We start from the raw sequence: 24,545 nt of genomic DNA, 5'->3' as shown, positions 1-24,545 counted from the left end.
AATTTACTAATGATTAAGCTACTTACACTATCTTTATGCTACTTTATTAGATGCATTATAAGACATTATTTTCATTGAAAATATACTTTAAATAAGGCAAGTTTTGTAAGATTTTAAATAGTGTTTTTTCTTACATGAAAAACTTCTTTTCTTATAAGGTGCCTCCCTTGCTATTCTGAAATCACTACACACAAAGCAATAAAATTACAGAGCTACGCATCCTCCAAGGATGAAACCATAGTGAAGAAAGCTGTGATATACTTTATGCTGTTAGCCATGTTGTAGCATATTGCATCATATGATGATACCACAATAGAAGAGAGCTGGTTATTTACACAGTGGTTCTGACTGGCAAATGTAAACAAAGATGAGTCAAGCACCTCGGCAATGCATTGACTTGCTAGTTCATCTCCAGGGTTTTACAATGTTGTTCATTAGTTCTGTTGTCAACTTGACATGAGGCACCTATTTTTAAGGTAAAAGAAACCAGTCAGTTGACAAAGCGTCAGTGGGGGTTTCAAGTAAATATGAATCTACTCCCTTTTAATTTATTATGAAGTCAAGGGTACATTGATGTATGATCCAACAAAGATGAAATGCTCTTAGACTTGTATGCAGTCTAAGGAATTATATGACAAGTGACTGTTGGTTTCTAAGACATATAGGCTCAAGAAAATCTCCAGTACAGCAAGTAATAATTTAAAGGAACTGTTTAGGTAAAGTCCATGTTTTAATATAGATTAACAGAAGTCTGATGGCTTTTTCAGAAACTCTTAGTTCAGTTGAAATGATTGGAATTGGTTTGGAAAAGCTCAAGTGTACTTGAACATCAGTGTAGGTATGAACACTTGAGCATTAAAAGCTATGACAGTTGGAGCACCTTTCCAGAACAAAATGCTCCTTCTTTTTAAGGTCAATTTGAGGGTGAATCCTATTGCTGTGAATTGCTTTTCTCCACTGGAGGACTTCATTATAAACAGAGATTCATTGTTGCAGAGGACAGCCTGTCTAGCTATCCTTCCTCACTTCACAGTATGCTTCCCCTCACTGAAGAGGTGCCTGCTGTCTGTGGAAGGTCCACATAACAGGTCCTGTCCTGAGAGTTACATGTTCCTCCTTGTACCAGGGACATAAGTAGGATCTTCTCTTTTCCATTATTTAAAGGTGTCTAGTTGTTCTAGGTTATTACACTACGTTCATCATTGTGGTAAACACCTAATTATTATTTCAAAAAGCTTATCTGTGGCAGATTACAAAATAACCTAAGTCTCAGGCTATTCTCAGGAGATCAAGTTGAGAAAGATGTTAAATGCTCATCCTGTAAATACTTCTCATTTTGCAGGCTTTCATGAGGTCAAGATTCCACTAACCAGACAAAACTGTCATCCTCACCCACTGTTCCTCTTAAATGCATTGATCTTCTTCTTACAGAAGTTTAGAACTACAAGTGAGAAATAATGGTCCTTCCTTGTTTGTGTTTCTAGGAGGTGTTTCCCCAGAAACTCCTCTGGGGCACTTTGTGATTTTGTGAGTTACTGTCTCATCAGAAAGAATGATGGTTTATATTTCTCTTCCCAACCCTCCTACACATTTTCATGCCCAAATGGCTTGAGCTGATGAATCATGGCTCTTTTCTTTCCTTGCTTTTTATCCTCCTGCCCTTGTACCTTTGAAGATAATCAGTCACATATATTTCTCCTCCTAAAAGCTATTTTAAAATTGAGAACTCATTTGAGAATGCCATTCCTAGGAGGGCTGGCAAGGTTTAATCTCCAAAATATGAATAATCGTGTCCATGTTAGGAGCAAAGCAACCCTAATGAATTTTCAATTACTTTGATTTCTCACCTCACATTTCCTAATATCTTGTATAAAGGTCTGATTTAATCTTTTAAAAGAAGTTCTCAGAGGTTTGAGAATCAGGAGCATAACCTGGCCAGAAGAAGCAGGCAGAAATTGGTAGGAATAGTTTTGTGATTTCTTTTATTGAGACAGGCAATGTGGATACTTTCATTTCAATCTCCTTCTAGTTGTTTATCTCCATTTAAGGAAAAAAAAAAGTATCCATGCATAATTTTGTAATTCCCTCACTGTGTTGTTATAAGAGAGCTATACCCTTGTATGATAGGATCTGTATGTCAAGGCTCTGTAACTTCAGTTCCCAAATACCATGCAAGGAATTTGATCAAATGCTTTCAGTGTAGAAGAGATATTTCACCTTAATATTTAACAGTAGGTCTAATAAAACAGATACTTTATGTGGATGCTGTTGAGCGACAATAAGGTTCCCATTTTCAGACAGAGTCCACTTTCACTTGATTGTTGTTTGTAATCAATGGAGAAGGTTTACTTTTCATCCTGTCTCCCACATCATTAGAACTATCCTGGAAAAAAACTTTTGCTGTACAAAAAGTGACAATAATTCTCTTGTATTCTCTTCTGAAGTTCTGGTTCAGGAGTCCATATATGATAGCATTAAGGCAGCTGTTGAAATATGCCATGTAATAACTGGATACAAACAACCACTCTGGAATCCTAGGGATTACAGTTTCTGGGTTGACAGCCACAGCAAGGCCTATAAAGTTCAAAGGAGCCCAGCAGACTGCAAACAGCACAAATACCACAAACATGGTTACAAAGTTTCTGAAGTCATGTGGTTTTAGCCTGGGGTTGTTATCTGGTTTAACCCTTCGCCTTACCTGAATAACGAGGATCCATATTCTCAAGTAACAGAAAGTAACTATGGCTATGGGAAGCAGGAAATGGAAAAACACAACTGCTATTGTATATGCTGAGCTCACAGATTGTGCAAATGTACATGAGTAAATCCTGGGGTCATATTGTAGTGATCCCACAAACAGGTTGGGCACAATAGCAACAAATGTTAGGACCCAGATAAGAACAACATAGCACAATGAATTCTTGTCGCTGTACAGCTTGTCATATTTGAGACTGTGACAGATATAGCAGTACCGATTGATAGCGATGCCTGTAATATTGAAGATAGATCCAATGACACTTAGGCCCATCAAGAAGCCACTAATCTGGCAGTGAAGGTATCCCAGGTTCCATCCATTGTGAAATACAGATGTGAGGACCAGTGGATATGGGTAGATTGCTACAACCAAGTCTGCAACTGCCAGGCTTACAACAAACACATTTCCTGTAAAATAAATATAAAAAGGCAAGTATTAGTTTTTCTTTTGCTCTTTTCTGTCACTTCTGCTCTCAATAAATTAATGAGCAGCCTTAGTGGAACACTTTAAATGTAATTAGTTTCTACTTTCTAGATCAAAATCCATTGTCATATATCAGAAATAAGACACTCATTTTTAATCTAAAAAGGAAGTAGCTTAACTTAAAGATGCGCCTTTTAAAAGAAAACTGTCTTTGAGTTTAATTACCATGACCTAATATTTTTATCATCTCATTTATTTGGATTCTTCCAATCACACAGACATGAATTCATAACTTTAAACTTTGCTTTGGTTTTAAATAGATAGTCTCTTGAAAAATCAGCAGAAATAATACGATTACGAATACGTATCAGAACTCACATTTACCTTCCATATTTAATTTAATTTCTTCTCCTTACATTATCTGTGAAATTTTCCATTCCTGAAATGAAAATCTTTTTTCCCCCATTTCTATTTCCAGCTTTCATGACTGTAACATGACTTTTAAAGTGACCCTTTTTGAATCTGCTGGCTAGCACTGTCCTGGTGTTGGCTGGGACAGAGTTAATTTTCTTTCTAGTAGCTGGTATGGTGTTACCCTTTGGGTTCAGTATGAGAAGAATGTTAATAACACACTGATGTTTTCAGTTGTTGCTAAGTAATGTTCAGTCTAAAGTCAAGGATTTTTCAGCTTCTCATGCCCAGCCAACAAGAAGGCTGGAGAGGCACAAGAAGCTGGGAGGGAACACAGCCAGGGCAGCTGACCCAAACTGGCCAACAGGGTATTCCATACCATGGGACGTCACATCTAGTATATAAACTGGTGGGAGTGGGGCTGGGAGGGATCGCTGCTCGGGGACTAACTGGGTGTCAGTCGGTGGGTGGTGAGCAATCACATCGTGCATCACTTGTTTTGTATATTCCAATTCTTTTATTATTATCATTATCATTTTATTATTGTTATTATCATTATTAGTTTCTTCCTTTCTGTTCTATTAAACCATTCTTATCTCAACCCACAAGTTTTACTTTTTTTCTGATTCTCTCCCACTGGGTTGGGGGAGGGAAAGAGTGGGCTGCTGCATGCTACTTAGCTTAGTTGCTGGTTGGGGTTAAACCACGACAAGCACTTAACTAAACTCAGAGTCTAGCTGAACACAGGCTTAGCTGTCTTTCCTAAGTATGAGAGACATACTCTTCAGTAAAAGACGTGATGCCAGGCAGTGACCTAGACAGTTCCCAGTCACTATTGATGCCAAATTCTTCTCTGCCTCCAAACTGGAAAATTAAGCAATGATCTATTCTCTTGGTTCATCTTTTAATTAAAATAAAGGGAGATTATTTTAGACTGTGTTAATTCTTGATAGAACCCCTCTCTGTTCTTCAAAGACAATGGAACCCATCATAACTAGATATTTTGAATTAATCTTTTGAGCATAATTATATATTCTTTCTTTAGTTGCTTAAATGATAACTCATCTGAATGCCTCACAACCATTCCAATTTCTAAGAAGAAGGTCACAAGATACATTGATATAGCTTTTATTAATTTTTTAAAAATAACTACTACATGTATTGGTCTAGTTATTCATGTCCATATCTACAGAAAGCTATAAATGTGTATATATACACGTGTGTAGGTTTCTAAATGCACGTGTGTGCATGTATACATAGGTGTGTGTGCATTTGAGATTATATTTTGGAATTCTGAGATTAGACACTGAAGTTGAAATACGAGCTTCTATTGCAACCTATAAGAAAATATACTGCTAGTTTTAGATGACGTAGAATTTCATTATTAATCCAAAGTGGGTTTGGTGGACTGTTTTATGCATTTATTTTGAGTAGATAAAATACAAATAGATAAAAATAGGTTAAAATAAAAGGTAAAAGTATTTATGAACCAATAGGGCATTTTAGCTGTTATGATTCTCAAAACTATTTTATTAATATATTATCTCAAACATCTTAAAATGCATATTCTCTCATTATTCTCATGCTTTAAATGGCCAGGTAAAAATATTAAATCTGCAAACATCTACAGAAAAAACACAGAAATTATCTGGCTCAGGATGCTACTTATTCTCTTTTGTTTAAATTTTGATACATGCACAAAGTACCACATTTGATATTTATACTAATAGCAGCTGGGAGAAATGGCCTCAGTTAAAAGATTGCTACACTAGTTTTCATAGATTTTGTATCTGGATTTATAAATAACTTTCACTTGATAGTGTCTGTAGTGTTTTCTTCTTTTGCCTGGGAATTCACTGCCAGACTGAAATATGCTTATCCTGAAGGCTTTGGCAGAATTCCAGATCATTTCAGCACAAACAGCAGAGCTCCTTTAAGCAAAAGAAGACAAGGGGAAAAAACCCATTGCTTTCAGAATTTACCCTTGACATAGTGGCGAGCTATACAAGAATGGATAAAGAGACTATATGAAACTCAGGCCTCTGTGTTTATCTTATGACTCAAGAAGTGGAAAGTGAATGAAAAGTTGCTGTTGGCAGGTTTTTTTTTCCCTGCCCAGAATATTGCAGGCTTGATGAAATGGCACCATATAAACTCCAGATGGGACAAAGAACCAGGACACTTATTTAAACGTAATACTTAAAATAATCCTATTTATATTTGGTTATAAATTTTCTGCTTAGCTGGAGACTGCCCATCCCAAGCTTCCCTCTCTGCCATCCACTGAAACTTCTTCTGGTGCTCTCCATTAATATTGCTAATATTACCATTATTTACCCACTTGAGCCAAAAGATTCAGCTATAAGAACAAAGTTAAAAGTGTGGATGGCTGTTCCCTTTGTTGAAAGAAGACAGGTGGTATATTTTCTCTGAATAGTTTTAGCAGCGTCGTGCTTTGGAGACAACTGAGTCTGGGAAGAGTAGGAGCTCTCTCTCTGAATCAGCCAAATTTCAGGCTTCCATAAACTGATGCACCATGGTTGTCCCAGCTTATCTTCTCAGTAGGCTGCTATAGAGCGACAAACTGAAAGTCTTGGAAATACAAGCTGTTTCATACGGAAATTGGAGGCTAGCAGGATATCCTGGGTGGGAGCTTGTCTTTTTGAAAAAATCATGAGCTTGGAAACCAAGTCCCAGGCTGGCAGCTCACAGTCAGCATGTCAGCTGGATGACCAAAGCATTGGGCTAGAAACTGCCTGGAAACCAGCTACCTGCTTGCAGAGAGGACTTTTAACCTGCCTTTAAGGAAGGGTTATCTTCAAACTTGAGTTCAGATACATTTTCCTTGTGAGCACAGAAACTTTGTCATTAAGATAGAATAGAAAATTCAAGTAAAAAATGTATTTGGGATTAGTATGTTTGTTGTATATTTTGAGGTTCATTGTTTCAGACTCTGAAGGCGGATCTGAAATGATGTTGAGCTTTCATATGTTATATAATATACAATTTAAAAATATGATCTTAGATTTAGGCACCCACCATTAGAGGAAATTATTACTATTTTATGAAATTCCCATATATTTAATGGTATATTGTGAAATTAAACTCTTATGTTTGTGGAACACTTAGTATTATAGAGGTGCGTACCTTAAAAAAAGATACAGGAAAAAATTAATTTTTATCTTCAGAGCTGGGTTTGAATAGAATGCTGTAAACAAAGACTGAAGCTCCATATCGAACCCTTTAGAAAAGCCACAAAATCAAAATCTTATAACTCTTCCTTGAACAAAAAGTATTCATTCTCTTTAGAGAGTGAGATCACATTGCTGTGAAAAAATGTGATTTATGTAACGAAAGAATGCATTACTGTGCATTAATACCAGTTGGCTGAACCAAGAAGGTAGAGGTTGAATTTCTTGACTTTGACATAAGTCAAATAAGCTTTAATAAATTTAAGCAGATGTTGTGCTACGGAAGTATGTGGGAAGAAAGATAATCTTCTTTCTTAAGGTAACCAGCTTTAGCAGGCTATGCTTTTAGATGCTGTCTAAAGCAATGTTCCATTAAATATTTTCACCTCCCTTATGGAAAAAGATGCCTTTCTACTCAGCAAACACATAGCAACCTCAGACCTACCTGCTGAATAAAAAACTGCATTAAAGCAACAGAAAAAAAACAAGTGCTCTCCTAGAAAATTTGACTTTTCCAAGAACAAAATAGAACATAAACTGAGTGTAAAATCTGTGACCCTGACAGATTATAAAAAAACCAATGCTTATGGGATTAATTGTCATGATGTCAAAATGAATATATAGAGTATCTAAGAACTACATGATGTAGTTGTATCAGTAGCAACTTGTATCTGCATAACATACAAATTACTATGTGGGTTGTCATTCCCTAGATTTAGTGCTAAGTATGTCCTGAAGTTTTTGGGAATTAGAAAGTTTCCAGAAATTTCTAGCAACTTAAATAAGTGCAGAATATCAATGGAAAAAAATTACAGTTACTTAGTCTAAGTGGTGCTGAATGCTTCCCATAGACTTTGACTGCAGGGCTGAGCACTTTGCCAGCAGATCAAAAAGGACTAATTCTTTCTGCAATTTTAGGAGAACTGAGAGAGATGTGGTCTACAGAGCTCTTTCCTCAAGTGCTGAGACTTTGCAGTATTTTAACTCTTGTAAAACTTTTAGCCTGGGCAAAAAAATATATTGTAAAAAAGGGAAACAGCTTATCTATGGAACAAAATAACAGTGTTTTAAAGTATTAGGGACTCCAGCTAATTTTTTGGTACTAAGGAAATCTGAATGAATTTTAGAGATGTAATTTTGCTGGCAACATTGGTAAGGCTACTATTTCTCCTCCTTTTATTCCAAGATATTTCTGCAGCTTTTAATACTTCTTGCTATGTTACTATTTTTATGCACCTATTTCAAATTATTTCCTGTGTAGATAATGTATTGGCTTCTTACAACAAATGCTTTCCAGACACCATCGTGTTTTCATCATGTTGCTAGATTTTAAAGTATATAACATTATGTTTCCTGTTTATGCATTAGTGCTTCAGGTTGCACCAAATTTAGCTAAGAGGGATTTAAAGCTTTTATGCTAACTGGAGATGCTTTTGCTTTTAGGTAAGCCTAAACAGTACATGCAGCTATCATTGAACTCACATATGAAGCTGTTGTTTCAGTGGCCATCGACTCAGACCTCTAACGTTTACGTAAGTATATTTTTAAGGAAAGAGGATAGCGTAAACATTTACAGTGTTGGACCAGTTACAAGATCAAACTTAATTTCTAACTTCCAGGTCCATGCCATTCTTATCTACTGGTTTTTTATCACATGTCAGATATTGCCAGATATGCTAACAGTAATTTCTGATTGTTTCATAACTAGGCTTAATTAACAGGATGCTTTGCTATAAATTTAGATCACGTTTTCTAGAAGTTGCGATGTATTCAAAAACCATATTGCCAAGATGCTTATGTCCACAGTTTTTATATATTTAATGGCACCAAAGTTTTTATTTACAATTTAAAGCACTGATTTCTGATCACTCTAATACTTCTACTGATTTTCTTCAAGGATAGGTTACAGATTTTTTTTTGGCATTTTGAAATGTTTCTCATTAATCCAGCCCTTGCTCAGAATGTTAATCTGGGGTTTTATGCTGCTGGCTGAAAACAAGACTAAGATTAGCTGCACGCCACTGAATACCTGCAGCAGTGGAAAATTTAAATGTAGTACCTCATAGTTATAACTGAGCACAGCATCATAATGACACATTTACATCTAGCAAAAGTGGCAGCATTGATAGATAGCTGGCAAAACACCTGGTTTAGAAAACTAGTAACTCCCCTTCACAACTGAATGGTAGGAGTAAATAAGTCTCTGATTCTAGAATACAAGACATCACATGAAATAAGGCAATGGGCTAGTTTATAAAGAAAGCAAAATTAGAATGCTAAGCATAATATTCAATACGATATGCTTCATTTTGCCACTAAGAGCTGAACTTCTTTCTTAGAAAGGCATTTTGTTAGACCTCTGCTTCTCTCATGGCTGTTTCCATGCACAAAATGACAATATGTCTCAATGACAAATATTAACACCAGATTTGTTTCATATTCCATGAACATTTTTGCACTCGATGTTATTGCATTAGCACCAGTATTTCACTTGTAAAACATCACAAAAAAACTACAAAATCAAGGAGTGAAAGCTGTTTTTGTGAGTGCCTAATGCAAATTTAATAAAATAACCTTGTTCATGTATCTGGAGACAAAGCTTAGCTCTACAGGCTCGGTGACCCTTCTCCCTGGGATCTTAACCAGTCATAACATTTCAAGAAAAAGACGTGTCCATAATCTTTCTGGGATCAATTTAATATTGGAAAATTGCTGTACCTGGCAGCACAGTTTGGGATTCCACAAAGGTCCTGTGCAATAAAAATTATTAAATGAAAAAACCTGTAAGTGGGGTCAATGACCACTGTTTTTTAGGCAAAATCCCAAAGCCAAGTAAGGTTACCTAGATAAGCAAGCATGCATACAGTCCCAGCTTCACTGAAGAAAGATCTGAAAGGCTTAAGAAACTAACAGTCCTTGCAGCTCAGCATCAAAATAGCAGAAAGCAGCTGAGCAAAAATGTAGGAATAAATATTGTATAAGCTCCAGTTACTCCTGGGAGCTTCATTCACTTTACAGATCATAATATCAACTCCCCTAGATCTGAAAAGTCTATTTTTAAACTAAAGGCACTATTTATAAACCTGGCCTGAATCAAGAAGTCCACGTGCACATTAAATTTGAATAGCGTGATGGGCCTGTGGGTTTTGCTTCACATTAGCAAATTAACCCTGATGCTGCAGGTTGTGATGCAGGGAAATTTGAATGGCTTAAAGCCCACAATGAACCTTTTAGCTTTAAGCAAATGTAGGAAACCCTTTCTCTTTCTTTTTAAGCTGAAAAAAACCCCTTGTATTATTTAGCAATTTTCTTAAAGCCTCATTCAAATGTATACTTCTGTCATATAATAGAAGAGATTTTCAGACCCTCTGTCATCTAGTTGGGACAGTAATGAAACCAGCTGTGTAATTACAGACACAGTAATTGCCTACAGCTGTAATGATGTCAGGCAGGTAGCTTGTTAGCACTGAGGAGAGAGTATTTAAATATTTACTGTTTGAACTCATTTGTAATCTTACTAATGTAGAGATTCTGAGTGTCACAGACAAGTTCAGATACTGCAATGACCTAAGTAACCTCAACTTTTAACTGCAGTTGATAGAAATTTAGGGTGCTGAATCTTATGGGTCTGGACAGCTGGAGAACTACGTAACAGTATATTGGAGAGATATGGAAGAATAGATTTGTTAAAGACCATGTTATCAGAATAATCCATACTGTAATACTTTATTCCAGTGTGCTGCAAGTTGAGGAAAAATTGACATAATCAGCACAGCATAAATGAAAGATCATACTGATGCACCCTGAAAAGAAAATGTTATACTGTATTTAGATTATACTAATTATCATACAGAAACTTCCAGTGAAGCTGCAGCAACAATTTAATTTGAAATGCCTATGCCATCTTCTGGCCAAGAAAATTAGATGCATGAAAGAGTAATTGGCAGAAAATGGCAGTGAGGAATTATATAATACTCAGAATAAAGCAATGGAGGATTTTGGTGTCAGGTCCAAGTTGACTGTAGCCAAATGGTATTTAGATGTGATTAAGTAGTTTTGCAGATATGCCAAATGGCATACAGTTTGCTGTTACTTTAGCACCTATCATCTTTTTCTGCAGTCCCATGGCACACATGCGAGTGAGACAGCTACTGCTCTCCTTAAAGTCTAAAAATATTTGGCAGCGCTATTCTTGGTGGTTCAGTCATGAGAGGAAAGTGATGTGAGTTTTACTGTCAGGCAAAGAAAGGAATTGAATCCATATGCTGGATGAGTGCTACAGGCGTGGGGATGTACCTTGCCCCTGGCAGTTTTGTATGACATGTCAGGGCTGCTTTGAAATGTCTCTTGTATTGGACCTCTCACATGATAGGAGTACTTAGTTTGTACTAGGCAGTAGATTTAGTAGTGCATGGGATATTGAATATCTCAATACTGGCAAGACTGAGGTATTTCTGGGTATGCCAAGAAGGGCAGTGCTATCCACTGGATGAATTTATATGACATGAATTATAAAGCACCCGGGAAAAACAGCAGTGAAGAAAAGGCCTAGACTACCATTGTACATTTAGGCACCTGATGCAGGAGTAAGCAGGATTTGACTGAAGACCTTTTGTGGATCTAAAGTTAAAAATCTAGAGGTGGCATGGGTTTGGGTCTTTTTTAAGGATTTTTAAGAAGTGCAGTTTTAAAAAGGACTTTAAATAATAGCAGTCAGAGCCACCAGTGAACCTCAAGATACACTCTTCTTTCTGTTACATTATGCAGTGCCATGAAATATTTGCTTTGAGACTCTACATAGTAGGTTCATGTCCAAGATATTTTGCTTTAGAAGGAGCAGCAAATTGAACAAGACTTCTGTTCTTTTATGGAAACCTCTAAAATTTTATCAGAGTAATATCTAGATAATATGTATTTATTTTGGTAACAAGACTGTATTAAAATGGCACTGTTATACAGTTTTGTAGTTTTATAATATAGAAATAATAGACGAAAGTGACTCTTGTTAAATCAGTAGTCCTGAAACTGAACAATTCAGTTTTTTAAATGCTTCATTGACAAATCTGCAGTAGATGTTGATAAAATAAACATTTTAATTGCTGTTTGACAAAAGTTTGAAGACCCATATGCATATTTCCTGATACTCAGAATGAATATTGCTGTAGTTCTGTGCCCCATTCAGTTTTTAAATATGTGTTTTTTCAGTTCTATGGATGTTTTTCACCAAAATGTGAAGCCATGACAACTAATCCGGTCACATGGAATTCTGTTTAAATCATTCTTAACTTGGTTTCTTTTTGTCCACCCAGCCAAGGGTGAACTAAGTCATAAGATAAAATATCAAGAAGGCTTGTAATGACATTGAAGTGAATCAACAAACCCTGATGTCTTGCAGGTGGAAGTTAGAAACCAGAGCAGGCAGATGTAGTGGTGGATGTCTCAAGTTCTGTGACCCTAGTTTTGGCTCTGGTATCTGCCTCAACTGTTCTTTCTACAGTTCACTGGGCTGGTGTGTTTTCAAGGTCAGGACATACATTCCCTCTGAACATCAGCCCCTTCTACCATGATGACAATATTTCAGAGACCAAATAGATTTGCCTGAGTAACTTATCCACTTTTACAGAAGGGAATTATATTACCACTTCTGATTTGATCTTTTCTATCTCTAATTTCTATGATTCATTTGGGAGGAAAAAAAAATCCTGTGGAACAGCCTGTTTTGCAACAAGGTATTGCCTAGATGTTACAGAACACTAAGGTTGTCATCACAGTTCAGCAAGCTGTATGAAACCAATTAGAATAACAATACTGCTGATGTCAGAGGATCACGCTACTGAACCGCATCGCAGGAGAATCAGCGTAAGAGTACTTTTTTCCGCCTTCAACTGTATTTGCATTAGAGACTGGAAAAAAATGGAGGGACAAAAATGGTACTATCACAGTAATATCACAGCTCAGATAAATAAAACTAATAATACAGTTCAGAGAGTAAAACAAACAAAAGGGAAAAAGCAGGAAAAGGCAGAGACAGATGCTTATGAAATATAATTATGTTTGGTATTTGTACAAAATCTCATATATCAGTTAGCATCAGTGTTAGAAAATGGGAAGATACAGCCTATTCCCTTCCAAGTTCTAATACGTATTTTGAGAAAACAAGTAGGAGAAAACAGGAGAGTGAAGGTTCAATCACATAACTGACAGCATACTGTATATAATATTGCAAACATGAAATCCCTTTCCTGAATCTCTTTGAAAGTCAGTTTTATGTAACAGAATTTTGTGGCTGAATTTGTCCATAGAATTATTCATGGGAAGAAAAAGAAGTTAAACAAACTCTCAGGAGTACAAAATGATGACTTTTCTTTCTGTTATGACTAATAACAGTATAGGTGGTCATTCAGCCAATCCCACATTTAACTACAGAGTCCACGGTGGACAGCAAAGCTAATGAAATGAGTTCTTAAAACAGTCTTCCCAGTTCTTTCTCCTAAAATCAGCAATGGTAGGACATCTGCCAGGAAACTGGAAAATAGCACTTTAGAAAATATCGCTTACATATAGTTAAACACATGTGTATTTACTCTCCCTTCCTCCGTCCATTCTTTATTTCTCTATTCCTTTTCTTCCTTCTCTCATTTATTCCATCACCACATCTTTTCTCTCCTTACCACCTTACAACCCCAATCTTTTACATATCTGACAGAAGCCTTTTTCCTCCCTTCTTTCCCTTCCTTTCCTGTTTCTTTGTCCCAAGTTCCTTAAAAAAGGTGAGAAGACAGAGAAGATTATCATATTACACTCCCACCTCAGCAGTTTGATGATTTTTAGGGGGTACTCCATTGTGTCATTATCAAAGACCCAGCTGCCTCCAGTTCTTCCTGCCTCCCTTTCATTTCTTCATTTTCCTTATTGTGCAAAAGCAACAATCCAGAAGTCGAATGGTCCCAGACCACAGGGGGACAAGTGAAATGGTATCAAGTATCATGGGGAATTCACTAGAATAAGTGCCATTTTAATTGAAGTATTAGTGGGTTTTGTTGGTGAAAGTAACTGATGGTATCAAGAGATCTTGTTCTTCTATAGCATCAGAAATGCATTTAGCACTGGAAACCAAAAGGACAAAGAAGTGGAACTTGTATACACATGGCAGCAATGCCAAGGATCTTAATACCTGTCTCCTCTAATTTTTATCTATTCCTCTTTATAAAAAGGAAATGGGAAAACAACAACTCTGGATTAAGAGAGTGAAGACCCCATGATCTGTTGTTCCATTCCTCTGTAAAAAGTTTTATAAATGCTGAGAAATTTACTCCAGCTATTGGACCAGAATAGACTGTTCTAGTCCAACACTCGAACACCTACACTATCCTCCTGTGCCTGTGTATATCCACAGCCTGCCGAGAGAACTGATTTCTTAGCATGCGCCTTTGTAATTTGGTGAGCGCCCACACCAACTGCAGAGTTCTGCACCTGCCACATTGGTGTGAAAACATGGTAAGAAATACAAATTAAACCTAAACTGGTTACACTGAGTGTCAAGCAAATTCAAAATATGACAAAGCAGCAATTTAGTTTTCAGACAACTTTCTTAGAGCATGTCGGTGTTAGAAATCTATTTGGGATTGCTGCAGCAAGCAATTAAAATGATAGCCTTGACAATGCAAGTGTGTCAAAAGCTTAGAAGCATTAGTTTATTTTCCCCCTTTGTATTATTTAAAATAACATGGATTTAGATATATGACACAGGATAGATTTATAAGAAAACAAGGAAGCAGGAAGTTTATTCATTATTGCCCTGACTCATACAGGTAGTTAATTATCACATTTTAGCACCTGTATAGAATAATTGACTCAGAAACAATGTTTGTTTGCTTATATTAGATGTGCATTTTAAAATAGCTTGCTGATAAAACCTTAGGCTACAGCTGAAATTTTATGTTAGAGGAGAAGGAATGAAGATATTGCACTACCTTAAGTAAAATCTGTATTTTAATTTGTATCAAAAAGTTTGGGGAAATATATAATTCCTCTACACCTGAACTTTTTTTTTTCCTCCTAAAGATCTAATTTCTAGTGCTCTAAGAACTAAAATGGATTTGGAGAAAAGAGTTTCCCAGTTTTCTAATGCTATCCCCATTGCTAGTAGCAATAGTCTATAGAGATCCTAAGATAAACTTTAATATTTATGATATTTGAATGACCATAAAAATATTTTCATTTATTTTAAGGCTTCTCAGGATTCTTATCTTTGTACAATTTAGTTTCTTCATTACAAAAGCAGCTGGCAGAACAGATGAAATAACAGGGACAAACTGACTATAAAGAATTTATAGAACTTTAAAAAGTATTCTTAAGTCATTATTCCTTAAATTCTTCAGACAAATAAAGGCATGAGGGGTTTTTTTCAGTATTTCTTCTGGGAAGCCTAAAATATACACTGCGACTTCACTGCAGGCAAATAATGAAGCTATCCTAAATTCACGCCTATACCTTTACAGTATACAATGATATAGGAAGTACTGATGCACATGTACATCAGCTAGTTATTCTGCAACAGGATTCATGATGATGTTTAAAAACATTAAAATTGTTTAAATAATTTTAAATATAATATTTAGAAAAAGAACTATAATCCTACCTAAGCTTTTCATACTACAAAATGTTTGGAATGTCTCCCATTTAGGCATTGTAACCTATGGGTCAACCGATAGTTAACTGCTTATGACGGAATATGGAAACAGGACTCTTGGCTTGGATATACTGTTATACTTGTAGTTAGTGAATATATCCACACTTTAATCTTACCTAAATAATCTGGGTTTTCTGCCATCAGTTGGAATGATAAAATTTCCACAAATGTTGGCTCTAGTTTGACCAGGCTCTAGAAGTTACAGTCAGGAGGGGAATTCATTTATTGCTTGTTGCTTTTTTTTTTTTCCCCACATGATGGGATTTTTCACACAGCACAGAATAAAATTTCCAAGCAATAATTATTTGAGAGAAACTAGTAAGAGAAATAGCCAGGTATGATTGTCCTTTGACATCATAGAAGACTTCAGGTATTTCCACAATGTACCCTGATGGGCTTAAGTGAGGTCAACCTCTTAAAGGATTTTCCTTCTCTTTAGTAAATATTGACATACAACTCCAAAATTTTTCAAAATCCTCTTGATTAGTTAATTAGCAAATACATGACTTTTATATTTAATGCTTATTAGAAATGAAATGGGGTTTGGATTTGTGTCTTTTATCTTAACAGCATTAAATGAAGTTCTTTACTAAGAGCTCACTTACATGGAGATGTGATCTAGCATGCTGATAAATTTGCATTCTTAGAAGCAGGCTTTTGAATAGAAGCAATCGGCTAAAATAATGATTTAGCTAACTCCACTGACTTCAGACAAGTTGAAGTAGTGTAAGTGAGTCAATAAGTGGCTCTGTGTATTGAATATATCTCATAATTTTATTATTGAACTATTATTCCTCTCCACCTTGTTTTAGTTACTTGCCTGTTCTCTGGGTTTTTCTTTTATGAGGAGTGGTGTGGAATTTTTCAGAAAGCATTTATTTTTCTATTGTTTAAGTCTAAACTGTCTGTTTATCAATGAATGTGGTTGAAGTACAATGAAGGCTATGGCACTAGCTAATAGGAAAGAAATATAAAAATGCTGTTGACTTTCAGTACCTACATATGTCTTCAGAACTTATCAGTCAGGGTTGTTACTTAACCTGTCCAGTACAATGAAATGAATTGCTGAAACCAATACTTGCTGTCAAAATTATTGGATTTTGTATTATGGTAATTTCAGTATGGTAGCATTTAGAAGTTGTGTTATGATATCTCATCTGAAGTATTTGTACCCATTGATTTTTGTTATGACTCATAAATATCCTAAATGCTCACCCTGAGAATCCAAACACGATTTGCAAAATCAAGTTCAACACCTCCAATGTAAAAAATGTGAACCCTTTCTCTGTGTGAAAATAAAATAGATTTGGAAAACTATACCACCATATAATCTTAGTCTCGTAGTATTATGTATATGATATCTTGGCTGTTGGAGCTCCTTTGCTTTTTTAATGCCTACTTTTTTCTCTTCTACTCCTTTCTATTTTTGTTTAAATGTTAGGACATTCTTACAAAAAAAGCTTTTCAGCAAGCTGAAAAGCTAAATATAGACAGCTAAAGATAGTATCCTTTTAAATATTCAGTAAAAACTTTGCCTGTTCTCCTTCTGAACCTTACTCCTGAGTTCTTCATCTTTTTTTAGGTACAGGTTTTTAGTGTGCCAACATACTTCATTATTTAACAAAATTTAACAAACCAGAAGTCAACACTTCTACTTAGAAAACTAAAGATAAAGAAGGCACGCAAAGAAATGTGGGATAATTGTCTCAATGAATATTAAAAAAAAAATCCCTATGCTGAAAGGATGCCAGAAAGAAGAGGTTCTGCACAATCAGTGTATGTCAAAGATACAGTGTATTTATATTGTGCTGCAAAACCTGACATAAAGTTTATTACAAAAAGGATAGAGTGGTGAGCAAATGGTTAAGGCAGCCTTAGCTTCAGATGGCACTGAATGGTCCCTTTGGTTTTCTTTACTTTGGTCTATTAGGGCATAATCACCTCATTTTTTTAAACATTATCCTTGTAAAATGTTCTACAGGTGACTGAATGCTAAAAAAAGGGGGGAAAGCCTGTCTTCCACATCTTAGCTAAAGCCTCCTAGATTTTCTTAAGTTAGTTTCAGAAATATCTGTATTTAGCTTTGTAGGTGAAAAGATTCCTTCAACAGTTTTGAAAGTGAAAGACAGCTTGAGCTCCTCAGAGAGCTACTTTAGCTGTTCCCATGTGAAAGTACAAAAATGTCTGCTTTAGCAGAATAATGTATTTTGTAAAGTAACAGCAGAAGGGCTTCCCCAAAAGATCTGAAAATTCTTTGCTCTTTCAAAAAATATGTAAACCTAGACTAACAGCCTTCATTTGTGTGAAGAAAAACTAGTCAGTCCATGATGCAGAACTGTTTTGGTAACATGTAAAAAAACTCCTTCAAAGTCTTCTATTGAGATTGTGTGTGTCAGCTGTAACCACTGATGGGTGATAGTAGTACTTGCTGTCATTATATTAATTTCCTGATAGACTTTAATTCATATTTTAGGAAAGTCCAAGGGGATTTTTTTTTTATACACTCCAAAATCTGGATAGGACAGTGTCAGTTCTTTATGATATTTTTAGGTATATTTTATTAACAATGTCAAGCGTCCTGTAAATATGGTGTGGCAGGATGTTGAGCTGGTCAGAGCTTTAAAATAGATCAATTAACCTTCTCTTTACAGTGAGCTCAACGAAGAAAACCATTTAAGACAGAGAAGAATAAAAATAAACCAGTTTCTCCCTGTCTTTTTTTATCCTTTCAAGACAGATCCTTTCTTCCAGGACTGATTTCAGTCAGTTCAAGCACTTTGATGATCTCCTGTGGTCCTCTTCTCCCCATTTCTTAGGCCTGATCTGTTTCTGTTCTTCTCAGCCATCTCAGTCCCCGCTGGAGCTGCAAGCTCTCTTCTTCTTGATGCCTTCCCATGCCTGGTCTTCCTCTTGGCCAGTGCTTGCTTTTATTGACCCTGCTCCACTGCTTCTGAGGGAGAGAGTCATCAACCTCACCCAGATATGCCTTTACTAACAGAACGTAGCACACAGTGAGAAAAAAAGAAACACATACCTTTAGTAAGACTTAAGGGAGAGAAGAACAGTAATTAAACTTTTCATCTTCAAGACAGTTCCTGAAAATGTCTCTTTTAAGTCTGCATGGAATTAAAAACCTATGCCACACTACCAAGTCAAACAAATGAACATACATATTCAACCTTTTTCTTCCAGGATAAGAAGAAAGTTAGTTATATGAGATTTTCAGTAGATATATAAAAGTCAGTAGATGTACAAAGCAGGAGCAGGTTCAGCAGTGCTGACAAAGTATCTACCTCAGATTGGTCGCCAAACCTTTCTTCTGATGATTAATTGCCTGAACATCAGGCCAGCTTGGAGACAATAACACTGACAAGCAAGCATTGCTCAGAATAAGAATTTGTTCCACACTGCTGAACAAGTCCCTAAACTGGGAAGAACAGGCGATAAAATAGATGCTAAAAGTGACAACATGGCAAAACTCCTTCATATGGCTGGATACGGAGACAAATGAAAAAAACATTGGAAGAGAATGAGAGTTCTAGCCTGGGGAGAAAATATTTTGCCACTAAGGAATATGTTTTTCTGGAATAAATACATTAAATTTAAATTACAGACATTAAAGGGGAAAATAATATGGCATTGTTCTTTAGTTACCATTCCCTTTTAGTAAATCCTATCCTATAGGACACACTACTCTTTTGCTCCAAGACCTATTTGGAAAAGAAATAATAAAGCGGTTGGGATGTTAGTTGTTCGGTATCTTTAGGCAGGCCTAACTGAGGTTCAGGTCTTATTAATCAAGCAGTTAATGTGAAGACAGGAATCAGATGTTAGCTTCTTACTATTTCCCTCTAACAAAGAGAGAATTTGATTGTTCCACAGACAAAGGACACACCAGAGTCCAGTACTTTGTGCCAATTTGCAGTGGTTGGCTTGGTTTCTTTAATCCGTTCTAATGCATAAATGTTCATGGAACTAACACTGTAGCTCCATGTTCCATACAAAGCTCTTAGTTTTATTTGTATTAGACAAAAAGAAGAAAAAAAAAGGTAGAAAAATGTGAGCACCTTCACATAAATCTGACAAAGTGCTCTAAATATATTTTTCTTTGATACAAGTCAGAGAATCTACCCCTTACCACATCTCTAGAAGGAAATGTAGCTGATCAGTTATTTACAATTTCAAGTGGGACCAGCACTAAATGGCAGACTTAGGATTGGATTTTGCCCCTGCCTCATTGTGCAACTTTATAATTCCTTTTTGTCCTATGAAACTATACTCTTGCCTAGCATTTGTATTCCTCCTTTTTTGAACTTTTTCCCATATTTCTCTTTTCCAATATCTATGTATTATGTATTTATAATCACTCTGTGGACATCTGTATTCTCAGTGTTACATATGCTGTTGTACCTAACAGTATACAGTTAAGAAAAATCACTTTTTTGATTTATTACTGTATTTCCATTGCTGTCTTCATATAGATAACTAACATTTAACATACAGAAATTAACATTTTTTGTGACAATGAAGCTCTCCTCCCTGTTCTGCCTATATCTGAGTGAGCAATAATGAAACGGAGTTCCCTGGGGCAGGAGGGAAATGGAGCAGTTCTTTCTTCATGTCCCTGTCACAAATGCATACAGGAGCTAAAGCTCAGCGTGGTAGTTTATTGTATTTAACATGCTGACATTGTTTTCTGTGAATATGTACATACAGTTTGTAAGATTTTGATCTATATGTATTACTTGTATTGGTGTGCTTTCTAATGAATTTACAAACAATAATTGATACAGCTGAATAGCTATATCCATATGTAGACATGTAAAGATGACTATTGAACAAGTGTGGGCCATACAAGGCTGTAAATAATCTTAGCCATATTATGGAAAAGAAGCATGGATTGCCATGCATTTGTGGTTTCATAAATAGGGAAGATTATTAGAAATCACTGCTGCCTCTATTTCATAATGAAAATTTAAATTTTAATGTAAATTTGAGTATAGTTAGTCCAAGATTTAAGATTTTAAAATCATGCTATGCATGAGTTCAAATTACAAATCAACCTCAAAGCAACTTCAGTTAGTTGTACAAATATAGAGTATTTAGACTATGGTTTATAGTATTAAATGAGTGTATTAGGATTTTTTAATGTGATAAACCTATCATTCATACATAAAAAGATTCACTGAGAACACCAGTTACTATACAGTGATCTTTTAGTGTTCCTTACAGCACCTTGCTCACTGAGACTATTAATCTTCATAAAAGAAAGAGGCAATCCCAATCCCCCCAAAAGCCAATGACAGAAGTCTAATGAAATTCTCAAACCACCATGAATACATCTTGTATTTTATATTTCTCACACTCATTATTATTGCACACAATCAAGCCCTTCAAGGAAGACACCTGAAAATTTCCATTAGCAGTAATTGCTGCATTTTATTATTTTAGTTACTTCGTCCCAAGAAAAAGTAGCTAGAGTGCAGTGATTTTGAAGCAATGCTTTTCTGGAAGAAAATTCTGAGAAGCAATAGAATTAAAATATTATCTGTTGGCTATTTAAAATGTTGCTGTAGTCAACTGCTTCAGAATTGTTTAAATGAAATTCAGAAAAAATAGCATGATTACAAAAAACTTTAATGGGACTTGAATAGTTCTATTTTTCACATTTCAACATAGTATCTTTTTAAGTTTCAACATACTAATTCATTATGATGCAGTCTCCAAAATTAACAAATCAGGCATAACCTGTTTCCTTGTAAAGTTAACTATTCTGCAAATGGAATTTATTTATTTGCACTCAAGTGTGTTTAAGAGTGAATAAAAGCACCCCAATAGATCCACTCATATAAAGTTCTGAACAAACCTTTGAAGCAAATTCAAGGGTAAAAAACCATATATATCTCAACTCTTTGGTTTTCCTGGCAAAGGCTAAAGAAAATAAAATAGTGCTTCTTACAGAAAGCAGAAATATTTCCCTTTCTAAGCAGAACTTTGTATGCAGAAATAAACTGAAATTCTACGTGGAAAAAACTCACACAGAATACCAGAGAAGTGGATGATGGACAGCTATCCCTCACTCTGGAAGATATGTTTCAGAAAAATTGCTGCTTAAGTGCTTATTTTAAGTGTCTGCTAGACACTGTGTACTGTTTGCTGATGGATGGTGCTTTGCCTTGCTATACTGTAAGGCCACTGCTTGCTGTGGAACTTCACCTAGTTTTCAGAGTTCATTTTCTGAGCAAAGGGATTATTTTTTAAAAATCTCATGATTACTAGGCTGGATTGAGAGCTTAATTTAAAAAACCTAACATTTAGTACAGCCAGCTTTGTTTCTTGTAGATTTTGCTAAAAGGTCAGAAAAGCAAAACTTCTATTTTCAAAAGAATGGTGGCATTCACAAGAACAGAGCTGTAACAAATTCTGGGCTTCCAGTAATCTTAAGAGAGCTGCAGCATGGTCATGTCCAGCCTGACCTGAGCCAGCAGAAGATACTGAAGATGTATCACTTCCACAGACAGTAAATTAATGGATATTTTCCAAAAAGATGCTGGCTTTTTTTCATTCTTCTGTTTCCTTCTCTGTTCTCTGATTTCTTCTCCCCTTCTTCTTCCCACAGTTTGAGGCACAAGTAGTGGAAAACATGTTAGCTCTAGAAGATGAGCTCTGCTTCCAGGGCACAGGTGCTCCAAAACCAAAAGGAATGAGGAGGCATTTGGAGATACCTTAATCCCACTAGGACCAACTCTTTTGCTTCCTTTCTTTCTCTTACTGCTAAATTGCTGGTGGATGGTATATGGTGAACGACAGCCTCTGAAGAAAAATGTCTTATATTCCCAGGGCTAGTAGATATGTGAAAGGATATCACAGTGTCCATCAACTGAGTGATGGACAGCTTTTTGTCCTGAAGATTTTATGTCATGCGGTTAGGAAAAAAATAGGTGTCTTTGCCAATAGCATGTGTCAAGCTATAGTGAATTTGTTTGTATTTCTTACATAGCTGCTGGAAACCTTCAGAAACTATAATATAATTACCCTATACTGGCGATCTTAACATTGTAAACACATGGCAATGTCTCATGGAGGTTGTACTGGAATTACTATAAAAATCATTATAACTGTTAAATATTTGAAAAAGTAAAAAAGTCCATATGTTTTCTCTATCAAAAGTTTACCATTAAACCTACTTCCAATCTTTCAGGTAATTTTTTATTCTAACTAGCAAATATTTTCTATGTCATTTAATGTTGGTGCAGTCACTGAAGTTAACAAATCTGTCAAGTGTGACATCTTCTCTTGTCCTGGTTTCAGCTGGGATAGAGTTAATTGTCATCCTAGTAGCTGGAACAGTGCTATGTTTTTGAGTTAGGTATGAGAAGAATGTTGATAACACTGATGTTTTCAGTTGTTGCTAAGTAATGTTTAGTCTAAAGTCAAGGATTTTTCAGCTTCTCATGCCCAGCCAGCAAGAAGGGTGGAGGGGCACAAGAAGTTGGCACAGGACACAGACAGGGCACCTGACCCAAACTGGTCAAAGGGGTATTCCATACCATGGGACATCATGGCCAGTATATAAACTGGGGGGAGTGGGAGTGGGGAGATCGCCGCTCCGGGACTAACTGGGTGTCGATCGGCAGGTGGTGAGCAATTGCCCTGCGCATCATTTATACATTCCAATCCTTTTATTATTACTGTTGTCATTTTAGTAGTGTTATTATTATCATTATTAGTTTCTTCTTTTCTGTTGTATTAAACCATTCTTATCTCAACCCAGGAGTTTTACTTCTTTTCCCGATTTTCTCCCCCATCCCACTGGGTGGGGGGGAGTGAGTGAGCGGCTGCATGGTGCTTAGTTGCTGGCTGGGGTTAAACCATGACAAAAGTTAACTGTTCTGTGAATAGAATTGACTTACTTGCTCTCAGCTGTGTTTAAGAATGAATACAGGTAACATAGTAGATTCACTAGCCTGGGTGAATCTTCCAGTTACAGCCCTGCATTCTTATGGCACAGACCAGACATAAAAGAAAATAAAAAGTGTGAGAACTTTGTGTTTGTGCTAATATGCATTCATTCTACCATCTCTAGAAAGGGCTCCATGTTAGTGAGGAATTGTAACTGTGATGATCATTGCAGGAAAAGTATTGCTATTGGGTATGTGTTCACCTTCTGGTACACACAAGACAAACATACACAATTCTGTTACATGCCATTTCTGTATATTCTCTTACGATTGTACTGGAGGAAAACTTCCAGGTCCAGCTGGGTTTTCTTGAGTTAATCAACATAATCACAGTAACTTTGAGGAAACCATACAGGTTTACAGGCACTGAGAATAAAGCCATTTTGCGGTTTCTCAAATTTAAAGTCACATACATTTGACAATGTGTCCTTACCAAGGCCTAAAATCAATCATTACTATTCTCCAATAGACTTTCCGAAAACCAGACAGATGTGCTATAATTTTATTATATTGAAATCTATCCTACTATTTCAGCATAATGCCTGAGTGAAAATAGAAACTCTTACTAAAAATAATGATCACATCCTTGACAAGTTTAACTTTTAATTTTTATTTAATAAACCAAATCAGTTTAAATATCAAACAGTTTGCAGGAGCATTTTTAGATGAGTGCATGTTGCATGTTCAGAAAGTCAAGAGAATATAAATAATCCACTGGTTCTATAGCCTGTTTCTCAGCTGTATTGTTCTTTGTATGTGCAGACACTGGGTGAGAATGGTCTTTAAATCACCTTATCCATCATGATACAAGATAACCACACTTCTTGGTCCTTGGCCATTTAGGAACAATATGCACAAACAAAAAAGAACTCAAACATGAAGCATGTGTAATTCTCAATTCATAATAATATATGCTACCTACCATAATATGTATAACTTCAGAGGTTACAGTGTTTCACCATAGGAGCAACTTTCTTTTCTATAACCTGAACAGATGTTCAAATTATGAAACATTGAGCTTTCAGAAGTCTATTTATATCTTGTATTCACAAATCCCATGCTATTGGGAACTGCAGCATTTCAACATATATGAAATTTCTGGACAGTTGTTT

The 24,545-nt window shown here is 35.9% G+C and overlaps 1 protein-coding gene across 1 annotated transcript in view; it reads right to left on the bottom strand.

Moving 5' to 3' along the window:
* Nucleotides 1-2,293: 2,293 nt before the first annotated feature.
* MTNR1A (melatonin receptor 1A) overlaps nucleotides 2,294-24,545 on the bottom strand; it is a 57,078-nt gene continuing 34,826 nt past the window's right edge. Inside the window, exon 2 of the mRNA XM_075041607.1 lies at nucleotides 2,294-3,162. Within this exon, the coding sequence (XP_074897708.1) occupies nucleotides 2,294-3,162 (869 nt within the window). The remainder of the gene's footprint in view (nucleotides 3,163-24,545) is intronic.

Source organism: Buteo buteo, chromosome 1 (genome assembly GCF_964188355.1).
Source record: "Buteo buteo chromosome 1, bButBut1.hap1.1, whole genome shotgun sequence".
NCBI classification, from domain to species: domain Eukaryota; kingdom Metazoa; phylum Chordata; class Aves; order Accipitriformes; family Accipitridae; genus Buteo; species Buteo buteo.
This window is presented reverse-complemented; position numbering and strand designations above follow the sequence as displayed.